Below are 13,860 nucleotides of genomic sequence, written 5' to 3'. Positions count from 1 at the left end.
GCTAATGTTTACAATTTTATCTTTCTTTACCTCTTTCCCTCTTCCATTGGGAAAGTGAATATAGCATTAAGAATAGTAGCAAGCCTCACCAACCAAACACCAGAACAATTCAAAAGTGACTCTGAAAAGGACTCAAAGTTTTCTCACATGAGCAGAAAAACATACTATTTTGACACACATTTGCTTTTATTTCTCCTCTCTAAAACAAATATCAAATATTAAGGAATTCAGTGCTCATCACAGGGAAGTATATGCACAATTTAAAACAAATTTTAATCTACTTATATATTATTATTGCTATGTATAGATACATACAGGGAATTCTAGGGAAACCTGGAAGAGTTTAAAGTCCATAATTATTACAAAAGATTTTCCTGGTTACAAAGTTCCCAGTGGAACTTGCTAACATTACAGTATTTGTAACACAACTTAACTAAACTTGGTAGGACAGGTCAATTTACTCATTTACAATTGGGAGATTTTTTCAGTGGTAATTTAAATTATTTATTGCTAAACCTAGATTCTCAAGACTGTATCTGTATAATATGCATATTTAAAAATAGTGAAGATAATTTGACATTGCGTATTAGAGATACGCCGATTATAAGAAATATAAAAATAGACATTTGTACTATTACTATGTACCAAGACTTAAGTTCTTTGAAAATACGGTGCTTTATAATGTCAGTATTTTATGTTGTGTATGTAAGTGTTATGTATGTATTTTTAATTATTAAGGACACAATTTGGCACACAATAAATCAAAATTAAGCAATGTATTAAAACTTTTTTCTAAGAAATCTGATGTGGAGGTTTACCTTATGGAAAAATGTAAGCTTTCAATCTTTTTTGGTGTAATATATTCACTACCTGGTGGCAACTCACTAGAAACCCAGTGTATGTAGTGAAGAAAAAACTCATCCAAAAGGTATTTTGGGAATTACCTATAAAGAAAATATGGTGGGTTTTGTGCAATGTTTTTTTTATTTCTATTCTATTCTTAAGAGAAACAACAGAAAATGTAAATGACTTTAGAGACATAGTAAGTCATCCATATTTCCACCCAAGGATAACTGCTGTTTACATTTTGGGTATGTAGTCTTCTAGAATGTTTCTGTGCATATATACACACAGTATTTTTCTAACAAACCATATTTATTTTTCAAATTTCCTATTTTATTAATGCTCCTATCTTTATCAACTGCTATTTGAAACAAGACGCTGGGCATGGACAATGGTTGATGATCTGAGAAATGACTCATCATTGCCTGCCAAGCCCACATAATCTTGCAACCCATGAACATCTCCAGTATCCAAACAGATGGTTAAACCCCATAGTCTCTTGATTCAAGGTGGCTCATTTATAGTTCAAAAAAAGTTAAGCTAATCAGATTGGTCTTCTGAGTTCAGAAAATGAGAGACAGATTGGCCAGTTAGCAAATGTCTTAAAAGCAAAATGAAAAAGTTAATAAATAAGGATTTAAAAGCCGTAACGTGAGATAATGTCATGAAGTAAAGCTGGTATCAGATAAGCCAAGGCAAGTCAAAATCCCTTACAAGTCAGATTAGTATTAAGGTGTAGAAAAGATATAGGAAGGGGTATGGGGAGCCAGACATGTTTTCTGTGATCTACTGGCCATGTTTCAAAGTGATACTGATAGAATTCAGATCTGATGCTTAAACACCCTTAAGGAAAGTTTATAGGCCCTTTGTGATCTGAACCCATGCTACCACTCCAGTGCCACTCTCAGAATGCTAGAGTCACATTCTGTTCCATCTGTGCAGAATTTTCCTACATCTGAAACAGTCACTTCTTCTGAGAAGCCTTCTCTGATTCCTAGACTATGACAGGTGGCCTTAGTATGTGCTTCCATAGCACCATGTAAATTCCAAGGCTGTAGGGGCCAACACCTAATACAGCATCTGGATCATAATAGGCCCTCAATGTCTAGACAAAACACCAGAAGAGAAGCAGACATTCCACGAGTCTGTGTGAGAGTCCATGTGACCAAAGAGAGAGGGAGAGGAAAAAGAAAAGGCACCCAGATATGGCTCAACTGTAATCAATATTAAAATAATTTTTACACTGGTTTGTTAAATTTAAATTAAAAATAATTCAGTTTCTCAGTTGCACTAGACGCAGTTCAAGTGTTCAATAGCCATGTGTCTAGTATTGAACAACATCGTTATAAACAATGGTGAGATTATTTAGCAGGTAAATAATAAGTCAAAAGTGGTATCCTAGGAAGATTTGTAATCAGTGAAATGCAGAGTGAATTGAAGGATGTGATGGCTGAGAGAGAAGAGAGAAGTTAGACCTAGAATGAATTACATGTGGGTACTAGAATGGAAGCAGTGGTGTTCTAAGAGGATAGGGCAAATGTGAGAGATGTTTCAGAGAAATAATTGGTATGCCTTGATCACTGATTGGTGGCAGGAAGAAAAAAAATATTCAAAAATATTCAAGAAAAAAATAGCCAGCTCCAAACATGATCCTTGCCTCCTAGTATTCACATCCTCATGTAGACCCCTCCTACACTGTGCCAGGGTGGTCTGTGTGACCAACAGAATAAGGCATTAGTGATGGTACAGCACCTCCAAGATTAGGTTATAAAAGATATAGTGGCTTCTGTCTTTTGGGTACTCTCTTTTGAACCACTTGCTCTGGAAGAAGCCAGCTGCTACCTTGTGAGGAGGGGATATGGAGAGGCCCCTGTGGTGAGGAACTGAAGGTAGCCAGCAAGCATGTGAGTGACTTTGGAAGCGAGACTTTGAGCATTCAGATGACTACAGTTCCAGCCAACACTTTGTTATATTTGACCTAGGTAGTAAAGGTACCTTTTGAACAACCTCAGCAAAGACCCTGAGCCAGAACCACCCAGCTACATCTTCTTTGGAGAACTGTATCTTCAATCCACTGTCCATTTTTAAAATTGGGCTATTTGTCTTTTTTTAATTATTGTCTTTTTTAATAATTTAGTTCTTTACATATTCTGGATACAAGCTCCTTATCAAATACATTATTTGCAAAAATTTTTTCTCCATTCTGTGGATTGTCTGCAACTAGAATTCTTAGTCCAAAATAACACAAACATTTTTGGAAAAGGTCTTGGACGTTACATAATTTGCCTAAGGTCAATAAACTGTTAGTGTGCCAGGGGCAGGTCAGAACTGACTACATAACTTGTGGGGCCTAGTGCAAAAGGAAAATGCCGAATCCTTTGTTCAAGAATTACTGAAAACAGAGCATTAAACCAAACACGAGGTCTTTCTAAGCTTGGGGACTTGTGAGGCACACATCACACACACATGAAGCCAGGGGGACAGGGAAGATCTGAATCTTGGGCTTACAGGAAATCCTGTGCTCTTTCCAGTAAACCATGGTGATGATCCATTTTTTTGTGCACACTGGATGAGGACAATGCCAAATAGCAATGTCACATAGCTGACTGAAAACTTGCAGGTCAGTAAGTTCTTTCTGTGATGCCTGTTTGTCCTCTGTTCAAGGGGTATTTGGTAATTATATTTGTCCTAGGTAGAAAAGTACCTTTTGAGCAAAGGCTTGACAGTATATTCTTACATGTTAACTTGCTAAGACTAACTCCTTTAAATTCCCTCTCTCTGAAATTCTTCCCTGAATTCCTCCTTCCTAATAAATATGTCAATGCTTCAGTGGTGATGAAATGTTTGCTGCTGGACATCAGGGTGTATCTGGATGCAGAGGAACATTCTTCTGCATTTACATAATAGTGGAGCCTAGTGAGTGAGTTAAATTTTGGTTTCACTCAAGAGTAAGCTATTTTCTAAATACAGTTGCACTTTCGCTGACAACAGTAACTTTTAGTTTAGTTGGTGAAGACATATATCACCTCTTAATAGGACAATATTTGTCTGTCATTAAGGAAGAGTGGGGGATCTGTAACTCTTCCAAAAAACTGTGAATATTGCAACCTGAATAAGAAGTTCTGCTATGTTAGGCTAGGATATCAATGACCTCTTATCACGTGTATTTCATCCGCTTGATTCTCAGAAAAGAATACTAAGTTCACATTTTTAATTAAAAAAAATCTTAAAATTCCAGAAAAGTCTTTCCTGTCAATCTCTGCTAGTCAAGCTAAAAAGGCTAAGCCTAGACCACTTGGGTTCTTCGATTGAGCCTCTACAGAGCAATCCTTTCTCTCCCATCCAGCTCGCGTCTGGTCTCCGCCGGCTCCTTCAACCCCGCCCCATCTCACCCTCCGCCTTCACTCCGGCCCCGCCCCTAACTCAGCCCCCGCCCCCTCTCACCCTCTCTCTCTCTCTCCCCCGCCCTCAACCCATTTCCTCAGGCCGTTGTTCTCGCCTCACCCCTCGGCACCTGCGCAGTAAAGTCCTGCCCCAGGGCCTCTCTGGCGGTCTGGAGGACTTGTCCTCTGTGACCGGAGGCGGTGGTCGGGTCTGACGTGCGGCGTGACGTGAGAGTGCGCAGACTCGTCTGGGCTGCTTTAGGCTCGTTTGTTTTGGCGATGGGATTGCAGGAAGTGTGGAGACTCATGTCTAGGTGAGTGAGCCAGCGGCCTGTGCAGGCTCATCGGTTGCGCTCGCCCATGGGGAAAAGGTCAGGGGTCAGGACTGCCTGGCCTCGAAGTTTCTCGAGTCGCCCTTGGAGGCCGCAGCTCTCAGACCCGAGCCCCGGCCTCCACGGACCACCCCCCGCCCTCCTCCGGGCCTGCTCTTACTCTTAACACTTTTGCAGCATCACCTTCGTTTTTTGCCTCTTTGGTTCTTAGGCAGCCTTGACTTAGCACTATTTTTTTCTGTTTCGACTGCCCTCTGTTTCCTTTCTTCAAAGTTGAGTAAGTTTGGGGGACATGCAGGGTTTCAAGTTGGAGGAATTTTGTGACATGTTTCGTGCTAATAAACTCGCGTTTTGCCACTTGCCGCATCTGGGCTCGTGGTGTGACCCTTGTTCCAGCGTTAGCACAGGTGTCTGGAACTTTGAGGCTAGTGTTGGCGGACACACAACTTGGCTTGGTGGACTGTGTGTGCAAACGTGTGTTTCACTTTTGTTAGTGCTACTCAGTGCAGCTTCTCAGAAGCTCTTAGTGGTGTCCTCCTACCTGTGGAATTAAATAAAAACTTCCCAGCCCAGGTTTCAGAGATTTGGCCCCAATTACTTCATAGATTCAACAGTACTTACTGTTGGGGCTGGGAGGTGGGGGGTGGTATATCTCAGTGGTTAGAGTACATGCTTAACATGCAGGAGGTCCTGGGTTCAATCCCCAGTACCTCCATTAAAATAACTAATTAAATAAAGAAACCTAATTACCCTCCCCCCCCCAAAATACTTACGGTTATGTTATAGCTCCTGGGGAGATACTGCTCTAGGCACTTGTGTTATCCTATAGCCACCCTGGATTACTTGTTCTTACTGTTTTTTCAGGTCCTTGAAGTCCAAGGATAGCAAATGAGAAACAAATAATTAAACAGAAGTAATACTTAGTTATCAACTCTGGTAACTGTCTTAAAGGAAAAGACAGCTGGATTTAGAAAGGAAGAGGGGGGTCAGGGAGCCTCTTCAAAGAGGTTGATCTTTAAGTTATTACTGGTACTCATTCCTTTCTCCATCTCCTCTGTGCTTTGCCGAATTACATTGTTTTGGTTCGCTTCTTGGGTTCCCTCCTTTCTTTTACTTCTTTTTTTTCCCCCCAATTGAAGTGTAGTCCGTTTACAGTGTTGTGTTAATTTCTGGTATATAGCATAGTGATTCAGTTATAAATATACCTTTTCATATTCTTTTTCATTATAGGCTATTACAAGGTATTGAATATAGTTTCCTGTGCTGTACAGTGGGACCTTGTTCTTTATCTGTTCTCTTTCTTGAACTTCTGCATAGTTGTTTTTGAAGGCTCAATATTTGACTGTTAGTTTTTGTTTTTGTTTTCTGTGCTATGAGTCACAAACCCAAATGCAGGGGCTCAGAAGGAAGCGTTGAGTGATGCTGGCTGGCTGGCAGCAGTGGGGACTGGTGGGGAACTGGTGAGCAGTAGAGAGCCCTCTGTCTAAAGGAGGCAGCTTCTCAGCCTCTGGCATTGTAGCCTTTGTAGAATGTAGACTCAGGATTTCCATAGCGACCGGTGTTCCTGGAAAAGCTGGAAAACTGCATTTTTAAGTGAAATCTCTGGATTTTTAAGTATTTGTCGCTTTGAAACACTGCTAACCAAACAACACATTTGTAGGCCCAGACAGCCTTCAGGACACTAGTTTTCAACTGCAGTTTTCTTATTTATTCCTCATAGAGCATTGAGAAGTGCTTCTGCCTCAGTGATTGTGGGTGTGACTTCCTGACATGCCTTTAGTTCTAACTTTTCTTTCAAACTCTAGCCTCTCTTCTCTGCTCACTGTTGAATATTTCTGCAATGTCATTTCAAGCTCAAGAACTTCAAAATGGATTCATATTTCATCCCACAAACCAGCTAGTTTCCTTCACAACATTTTCAGTACCTATTTCTCCTAGCTTTCCTGGCTTGAAATCTTGGAGTCGTTTTTGATATAATTCTTTATCTTTTCCTTTGAGTTTTTAACTTCGTAATAACTCAGTAAATCATTCCTTTGATTCCACAGCTGCTCTTCATCAGTTCTTGCCTGAATTACTTGGCCTTGGGCTTGATCTGTGCTTTCCACATTCTACCTTGCCTACTTCTGTAATCTTCATTAAGCACATTTTTATTATGTCATAATCTTAAACAGTTTCTTGAAAAGTTGTTTAATTTTGTTAGCCCATGTGTGCTTTATTGGATAATCAAATCTAAATTAGCAAGGTTCTTACCCTTCTAAGACAGTTGCTTTTAACTTTAGCATGGATCAGAATCACTTGGAGGGTTTGTTAAACAGAGATTTCTTTCTGGGCCTTACCCCAGAGTGTCTCGATTCCATAGGCGGGTGGGGTGGGGCCAAGAATTTGCATTTCTAACTAGTTCCCCGGTGAACTGATGGTGTTGGTCTAGGAACCACACTTTCAGAACAACTGGTACAAGCCGCCAAGTTGACCATCACCTGAAGAAAATAGGCCTGATAAAGTGAACTAGTAAATTAGCAGTAGCTGGAACGTGTATGTCTCTTGCCTTCCACCAGATGGCAGTTTTGGAGCCAAAAGGAAGGAAAGAGAAGCCCATAAATTCAGCATCACTTGGGGACTCTGCATACTCAAATACACTTTATATATATATATGTACAGTCATTTACAGTGTGTCAATTTCTGGTGTACAGCACAGTGTCCCAGTCATGCATATACATACATATATTCGTTTTCATTCAAATACATTTTTGTGATTTAAAAGTTAATACTAGATTTTGAATAACAGCTGAGTATAAATCAGTGTAAGTAGAAAATAGATTATATAGAATCTGGCAGGAAACTTAGTTGTACTTGGGTTCATTTTCTATTCTGTTTTATAGTAATTGGTCTAGAGATTTTTTTTTTGACCTAGAAATGCTGTGCACAGTGCTTCAAACTTACATTTGGTAGGTTTACATTAATTTTCTTTGAAATAAAATTCTGTCTCGTAAAGAAAACTAGGACTTGAAGTCAGTCCTGTGTTTGTTTTAGGTTTGCAGAAAATTTTGACGAATGTGTAATGACGGGTCTCTCATTACAGTCGTGAAGACTAGTTTCACTGCCCTAAACATCCCATGTGTTCCACCTGTTTTTCTCTCCCTCCCCCACTAAACTCCTGGTAACTACTGATCTTTTTACTGTCTCCTTAGTTTCACCTTTTTCAGAATGTCCTATAGTTAGAATCATACAGTATGTAGCCTTTTCAGATTGGCTTTTTTTACTTAGTAGTATGCATTTATTGTTCCTCGATGTCCTTTTGCGGAAAGACAGTGGATTTCTTCTTATTGCTGAGTAATATTTAATTGTATAGATATACCACAGTTTGTTTATCCATCCAGCTATTGAAGAACCTCTTTGTTACTTCCACGTTTTGGCTATTATGAATAAAGCTACCATAAACGTTCATGTGCAGGATGTTTTGTGTGTGTGTGAGTGAATATAAGTTTCCAACTTATTTGGGTAAATACCAAGGAGTGCAATTGCTGGGTCATGTGGTAAGATTATGTTTTTGTTTCGTTTTGTAAGAAACTGCTAGACTTTCAAAGTGGCCATATCGTTTTGTGTTCTTACCACAGTGAATGAGAGTTAAACTCTTAACTTTTGTAATACCTTTTCAAAAAGGCTGGAGCAAACAAAAGGGAATATAGTATTTATACATTGAAACATGATTACCCACATTACTATATTCATTGTATTCTACATTTGTTTCAGGTTTAATTCATCCAGAAGGACTAATGTCATACTGCAGCATTTGGTAAGTTTGGACTTTGTTTTGTTGGCATTATTAGATTATGAAGTGTAACTTAAAATGTCATTGTTAGGGAGGTAGAGAAATACTGGCAGGTTTCGTTGGCTTTGGTACACCATAGTTTCCAATTTTATAGTGCCAAGACTTGACACATATAACTTATAGAAGGTGGCATAAAGTTATGGATAAGGGGATGGATCTTAAGTCAAAATGCCTGGGTTTAAATAATGGGTCCACTGCTTAATCTTGGGCAGATTACTTGGTCTCTCTCAGCCTCCTTTCTTACATATATAAAATGGGGCTAATAGTATCCACCTTAGAGTGCTTATGAGTGATAAGTAAATCACTTAAAAATCTAGCATAGTGGTTGGCATACAATAATCATTTTATACACATTAGCTACTTTGTACTAATAGTACCCTTCCAAAGCTTAGAGGGCGTTAGTTTATCACACTGCAAGGAAGAAATACTTTTAATTCATTTTTGTATATCTCTGCTATTGACTGCATATGTCCCCGCAAAATTCATATTTTGAAATCGAATCCCCCACATGTTGGTATTTGGAGGTGAGGACTTTAAGTGGTGATTAGGTCATAAAGGTGGAGCTCTCATGAATGGGGTCAGTGCTTTTATAAAAGAGACACCAGGGAGCTCCCTCACTTCTTCTGCCTTCTGGGGGAGGACACAGTGAGAAGATAGCCATTTATGAACCGGGAAGTAAGACTTCACCAAACACCGAATCCGCAGCTGCCTTATCTTGGACTTTCTAGCCTCCAGAGCTGTGAGAATTAAATGCTGTACAAGCCGCCCAGTCTATGGTATTTTTGTTTCAGCAGCCTAAGTGAACTGAGACACCTTTCATACAGCCTGACAAGTACCTTGCACGTTAAAATGACAAGTCACTCTGATACGGCAGTAGGGTGTGCCAGATGCTGTTCTGAGTACTTCATATGTGTTAGCTCAGTTGATTCTCATTATAGTCTTTAAGGAGTGGACACTACAGATCTTTTATCTGCAACTCTAAAACCTGAAAACCAGAAGTTCGTGGTGGGTTTGTGGTTTATTTGTGGTTATATTTGGTGGGACAATCTAACCTGAGCATACTTAAAGCTTTTCTTTTTTTTTGTCTTTATCCTAACTAGGGTAAATATTTCTGGTTTGGTGCAGAAATAGTAAAGCATTTGTTTATAAGGTACCAACCCAGACTTCGCTTGGGGTGTTTCATACACTGTATGTACTGGAAGGATATGAGACTGGGTAGAGAGAAAGGTCAGTAAGACATGTCAGTGTTTCTTTTCTAAAGTTACCATTTTTCCCTTTTCACACTCTGTTCTTTGGAAACAAGTCAGTAAGTTCATCCCACACTCAAAAGGTGAAGGGACTAAGCTCTACCTCCTGGAAGGGGCATTTCTACATAAATCATTTAGAGTTCTTCTGTGGGGAGAATCAGCTCTTCTCCATTGATTTATTCAGTTATTTTTATCAGTGTGGACTCATGGATATTTATTTTATTCTTTGGGTTATAATCTAACAGCACATTATTTATTTTGCTACTCAGATAATTCCAGCTTTGGCCATTAGGAATTCCTTCATTTTGGCTTCTTGTGTCTTTTTGATAGGACCATATTCTTTTAATTTTCAATTTTTTTTTTAAAGTACTCCTTACTTTCTGGTATGAGAAGTGTGCTCTGGGCTCCTCTCACCTTTTCCCTTTCCTGGCTCTGGGATCAGTCATTTCTCCAAGGAGCCCTGGTTGCCTTTACTAGAGAATTGCATTTAGAAATCAAGATGTAAGCTCTGGGCTGGCTCTTTGCTACTGGGGTGTCATGGCTTTCTCTTGGGGGTTAGAGCTAGGGTAATGCTTGTATGTATGGTAGAATGCATATAGTGTACAGTGTTTGCTAACTCATGTATCATATCTGTAGTTTCTGTATTTATCCTATGTGTGTATTTATTAAGATAACAGATTTATACCACTGTCTCTGACTTTAATTCAGTACCATAGGGCAGGGTTCATTGTAGCCTTCCCTTCTTGCTTGTTTGTAACTCTCCTCCAGACAGTGAGAGTCTGGTTCTCACTGACAACCCTCTGTCACTTGTTTAACCTCAGTATAGATGCAAAGCAGTTTCACAATTTTAACCACCCCCACCATGTGAATCAAATTTACTAACTAGAGCAGTGTTAGTGTACAGTTCTTTTGTTTATTTCCTTACAGTTTCCAATCAAATGATTGTTTTCTAAAGTTACTTACGTCAACTTTCCTGCCACCGTCACTGAAGTCACTTCAGTATGCTTATGACATGCATGTGTAGTTCAGTTAGATTGATTTGTCATAGTCTGCATTCCATGTTGGAATCCCTTGACATCCTGGCTGATTTTTAAAAAAATAGTTTGTATACATTAAAGTTCACTCTTTGTGATGTAACCTTCTGTGAGTTTTGACAGATGCATAAATTATGCATCCACCACCCTAAGTCCGTACAGAGCAGTGCTGTCACCCTAAAACTTCCCCTCTGTAGTCAGCCACTTCTCCCACTCCCAACCGCTGACCTGGCTTATGCCCCTATCGTTTTGTCCTCTACAGAATGTCATATGAATCATACAATATAATGGCAGCATGTTATTGTCATTTTTGGATTGTATGGAATCATACAATATAATGGCTTTTGTAAATATAGATTATTTCACTTGGCAGAATGCGTTTAAGATTCGTCTGTGTTGTTGCATGAATTGATAACTTGGTCCTTTTCATCATTGAATGGTATTCCATTGTTTGGATGTACCACAGTTTATCCATCTCCCTGTTGAAGGGTATCTTGGTTGCCTCCAGGTTTTAGCAATTATAAATAAAACTGCTAAATGGTTGTTTACAGGTTTTTGTATGCATATGTTTTTAATTCACTTGGGGAAATATCTAGGGGTGTGATAGCTGGATTGTATGGTAAGTCTGTGTGTAACTTTATAAGTTTGCCGAGTTGTCTTCCAAAGTGGCTATACGAGTTTGCAGTTCCTCTAAGAATGAATGAGTTCCTGCTGTTCTATGTCCTTGGCAGCATGTTATTGTCTGTTTTTGGATTTTAGCCATTTTAATATGTGTGTGGTGGTATCTCATTATGGTTTTAATTTGCATTTTCCTAATGAGAAATGTTGAGAGTTTCATGTGTTTTTTTTTTTTTTTTTTTTTTGCCATCCCTATATATTCCTTGAAGATCCTCAATTTTTTTTTGCCTGTTTTAGGATTGACTTGTTTTCTTACTGATTTTTAAGAGTTGTTTATACAGTTGTATATTTTGGATGCAAATCTTTTGTCTGATATGTGATATCCAAGTATTTTCTTCTAATTTCTGGCTTGTCTTTCTTGTCTCTAACAGTATCTTTTGCAGAACTGAAGCTTCTAATTTTATGAAATTCAGCTTATCAGTTTTTTCTTTTGTGGATCATACTTTTGGTGTTCTATCCCATTAATCCTCAGTGTTTGGAGGTCAGTGTGAACTGGAGTCCAGGGGTGTGGCCATCATAAGCGTTCTGTTCCTTGGCTGGGGATGGGCTGCCTTTTTTTTTTCTCCTTTGTGCCCTTTCTTTTCCCAGCTGTGGTTGGTAAACACTAAAGTCAGTAGGCTATGGTTTTAAAGTGCTTCTCCCTTGGGATTAAGGATTTTATTTTGTAGGCTTCCATCCCATTCTTCCACTGTAGTGGGGCTCCATGCCTGAGCTGCCAGCTTTGAAGTCCTTCCTCCCTCCCTGCAGATTTAGCCTTTTGTTCTGTATGGAAGATGAGGGGAAAGGATTTAGCTGTGCTTGCTGTTCCCCTCCCTCAGCCAGCACTTCATGGGAAGGCTTTCTCCAGTCTTCCCTGGGAGGGCCTGTTTGGGTTCCAAGAGGAAGAACCAGCAAGTGTGGAATCTCCCCACCCATGACTGTGACCACCCACCCGTCCTCCAGAGCTTCATACTATCACACTTGCCCTCACTCGGCCTCTAGCAAGTCATCAAAAATTCTAGTTAATCTTTCTTAGGGCTTCTGCCTGAGGTAAGCACTTATTCTGGTCCTGCATCTCCCTGAAGGCACCTGTCTCCAGTTTTTATTACTGGCCGTTTGCCCTGTGACCTCACTTCTCTGATTGAGTTCACCAAAAGCCATTAATTTGCAGTCTGTTCATCTTTTTTTCTTGTTATATGGTCAGAAGGTGCATCTTTTCAGCTCTCAGCATCTCAGAGCTGAAACCAAATAATAGGATTTTAAATGATTGCATCTGGTTAGTTAAAAATTTATGTAAAATTGTTCAGTGAAAGCAGTCATGAAACTTAAAAATTTTTTTTGGCTGGCGAATCTGACATGGGTCAAGCAAAAAAGAAATACAATGTGGAAGGAGATGAGAGTTTATTAATACTCGTATGTAACAAGTTTGTATGCTTTGAAAACTTTTATCTGTATTACTTTAAAATTTAGAATGATTAGGTATCTGAAAAGTGCAGCTTTTTTACTCTTTCATCTGTCTTTTCATATGAGTAGGGGATTAATCAAGGAAGTTAGAACTACCGTGAGTATTGAAGGGGAGGTCACTTGCCTCACTCCATGACTTAGGCAAGTTCTTTACAATGATATGACTTGTAATCTGGCCTTAAACTACTTATTCCACCTATTTTCCCATCACTCATTTCCTCAACCAGCTTTTATTCCATTCATGTTTAACATCTTAATATTTCCAAATATTCATTGTTTATGTTTTAGCATGTGCTGCTCTCCAAGATTCTCACCCCTCTTTTTTTCTTGGCATACATCAAGGCCCAACTCAAATACCATGTTTTTTGTCCCAGTTGTTGGTAGCTGCTATAGGCAGAATTATTTGCCCTCTCTATTCGCCTTTGATTTCCAAGTACCTAATATGGAATATTTGCTTGGTACACAGAAATAGGAGTATTTCATAGTCCAGGAAATTCTAGGGCTGGGTTCTATTTTAAATCAGTTGACCAAGTTTACTCAGAAATAAAAATTAAGAGATTTAAGAGGTATGTGTAGTCTGATTTGGATTGTCTGTCTACAGAGTCTAAATAAACTCAGAAACCTTTGTCAGACGTATCTAGTGACCCATTAAATTACCCTTAACATTGTGTGAAAGATTTGTATTTAATGTATATGTTTTGATGTTGGCTTGTGACAAAACCTTAATGAATTTCATCTTATAGTTATTCTCTGTTTACACAGAAGGTGTCTAAGCACACAGATGCAGCAGCAGAAGTGCTTTTGGAAAGAAAAGGTTATGCAGGAGTGATAACGCTAAACAGACCACAGTTCCTGAATGCACTGAATCTTAATATGATTCGGCAGATTTATCCACAACTAAAGGTTTGTAATTTTCTTAAAGCAATCATATGGATCCTTTTAAATGTATATCTTAATAGAACACTTCTGTATTCTCTCTATAGAATCATTGGACTATCTGGAATCAGTGCCCAAATCCCATCGATTCTTGGGTCCTCAGCACTTCCCCTAAGTGGTTATCCTAGGGGAGCA

The 13,860-nt window shown here is 39.1% G+C and overlaps 1 protein-coding gene across 3 annotated transcripts in view; it reads left to right on the top strand.

Annotated features, from left to right (window-relative positions):
• Positions 1–4,309: 4,309 nt before the first annotated feature.
• HIBCH (3-hydroxyisobutyryl-CoA hydrolase) overlaps positions 4,310–13,860 on the top strand; it is a 69,756-nt gene continuing 60,205 nt past the window's right edge. The window contains exons 1-3 of one of the 3 annotated variants that reach the window (XM_074364027.1): positions 4,310–4,540; positions 8,309–8,351; positions 13,552–13,692. In XM_074364027.1, the coding sequence (XP_074220128.1) occupies positions 4,506–4,540; positions 8,309–8,351; positions 13,552–13,692 (219 nt within the window). In that variant the 5' untranslated portion in view covers positions 4,310–4,505. The remainder of the gene's footprint in view (positions 4,541–8,308; positions 8,352–13,551; positions 13,693–13,860) is intronic. The other 2 variants (XM_074364028.1, XM_010960042.3) reach the window with 2 other exon arrangements.

Source organism: Camelus bactrianus, chromosome 5 (genome assembly GCF_048773025.1).
Source record: "Camelus bactrianus isolate YW-2024 breed Bactrian camel chromosome 5, ASM4877302v1, whole genome shotgun sequence".
Classification (NCBI taxonomy): Eukaryota; Metazoa; Chordata; class Mammalia; order Artiodactyla; family Camelidae; genus Camelus; species Camelus bactrianus.
Note: the sequence above shows the minus strand (reverse complement) of the source record. Positions and strands in the feature narration are given on the sequence as shown.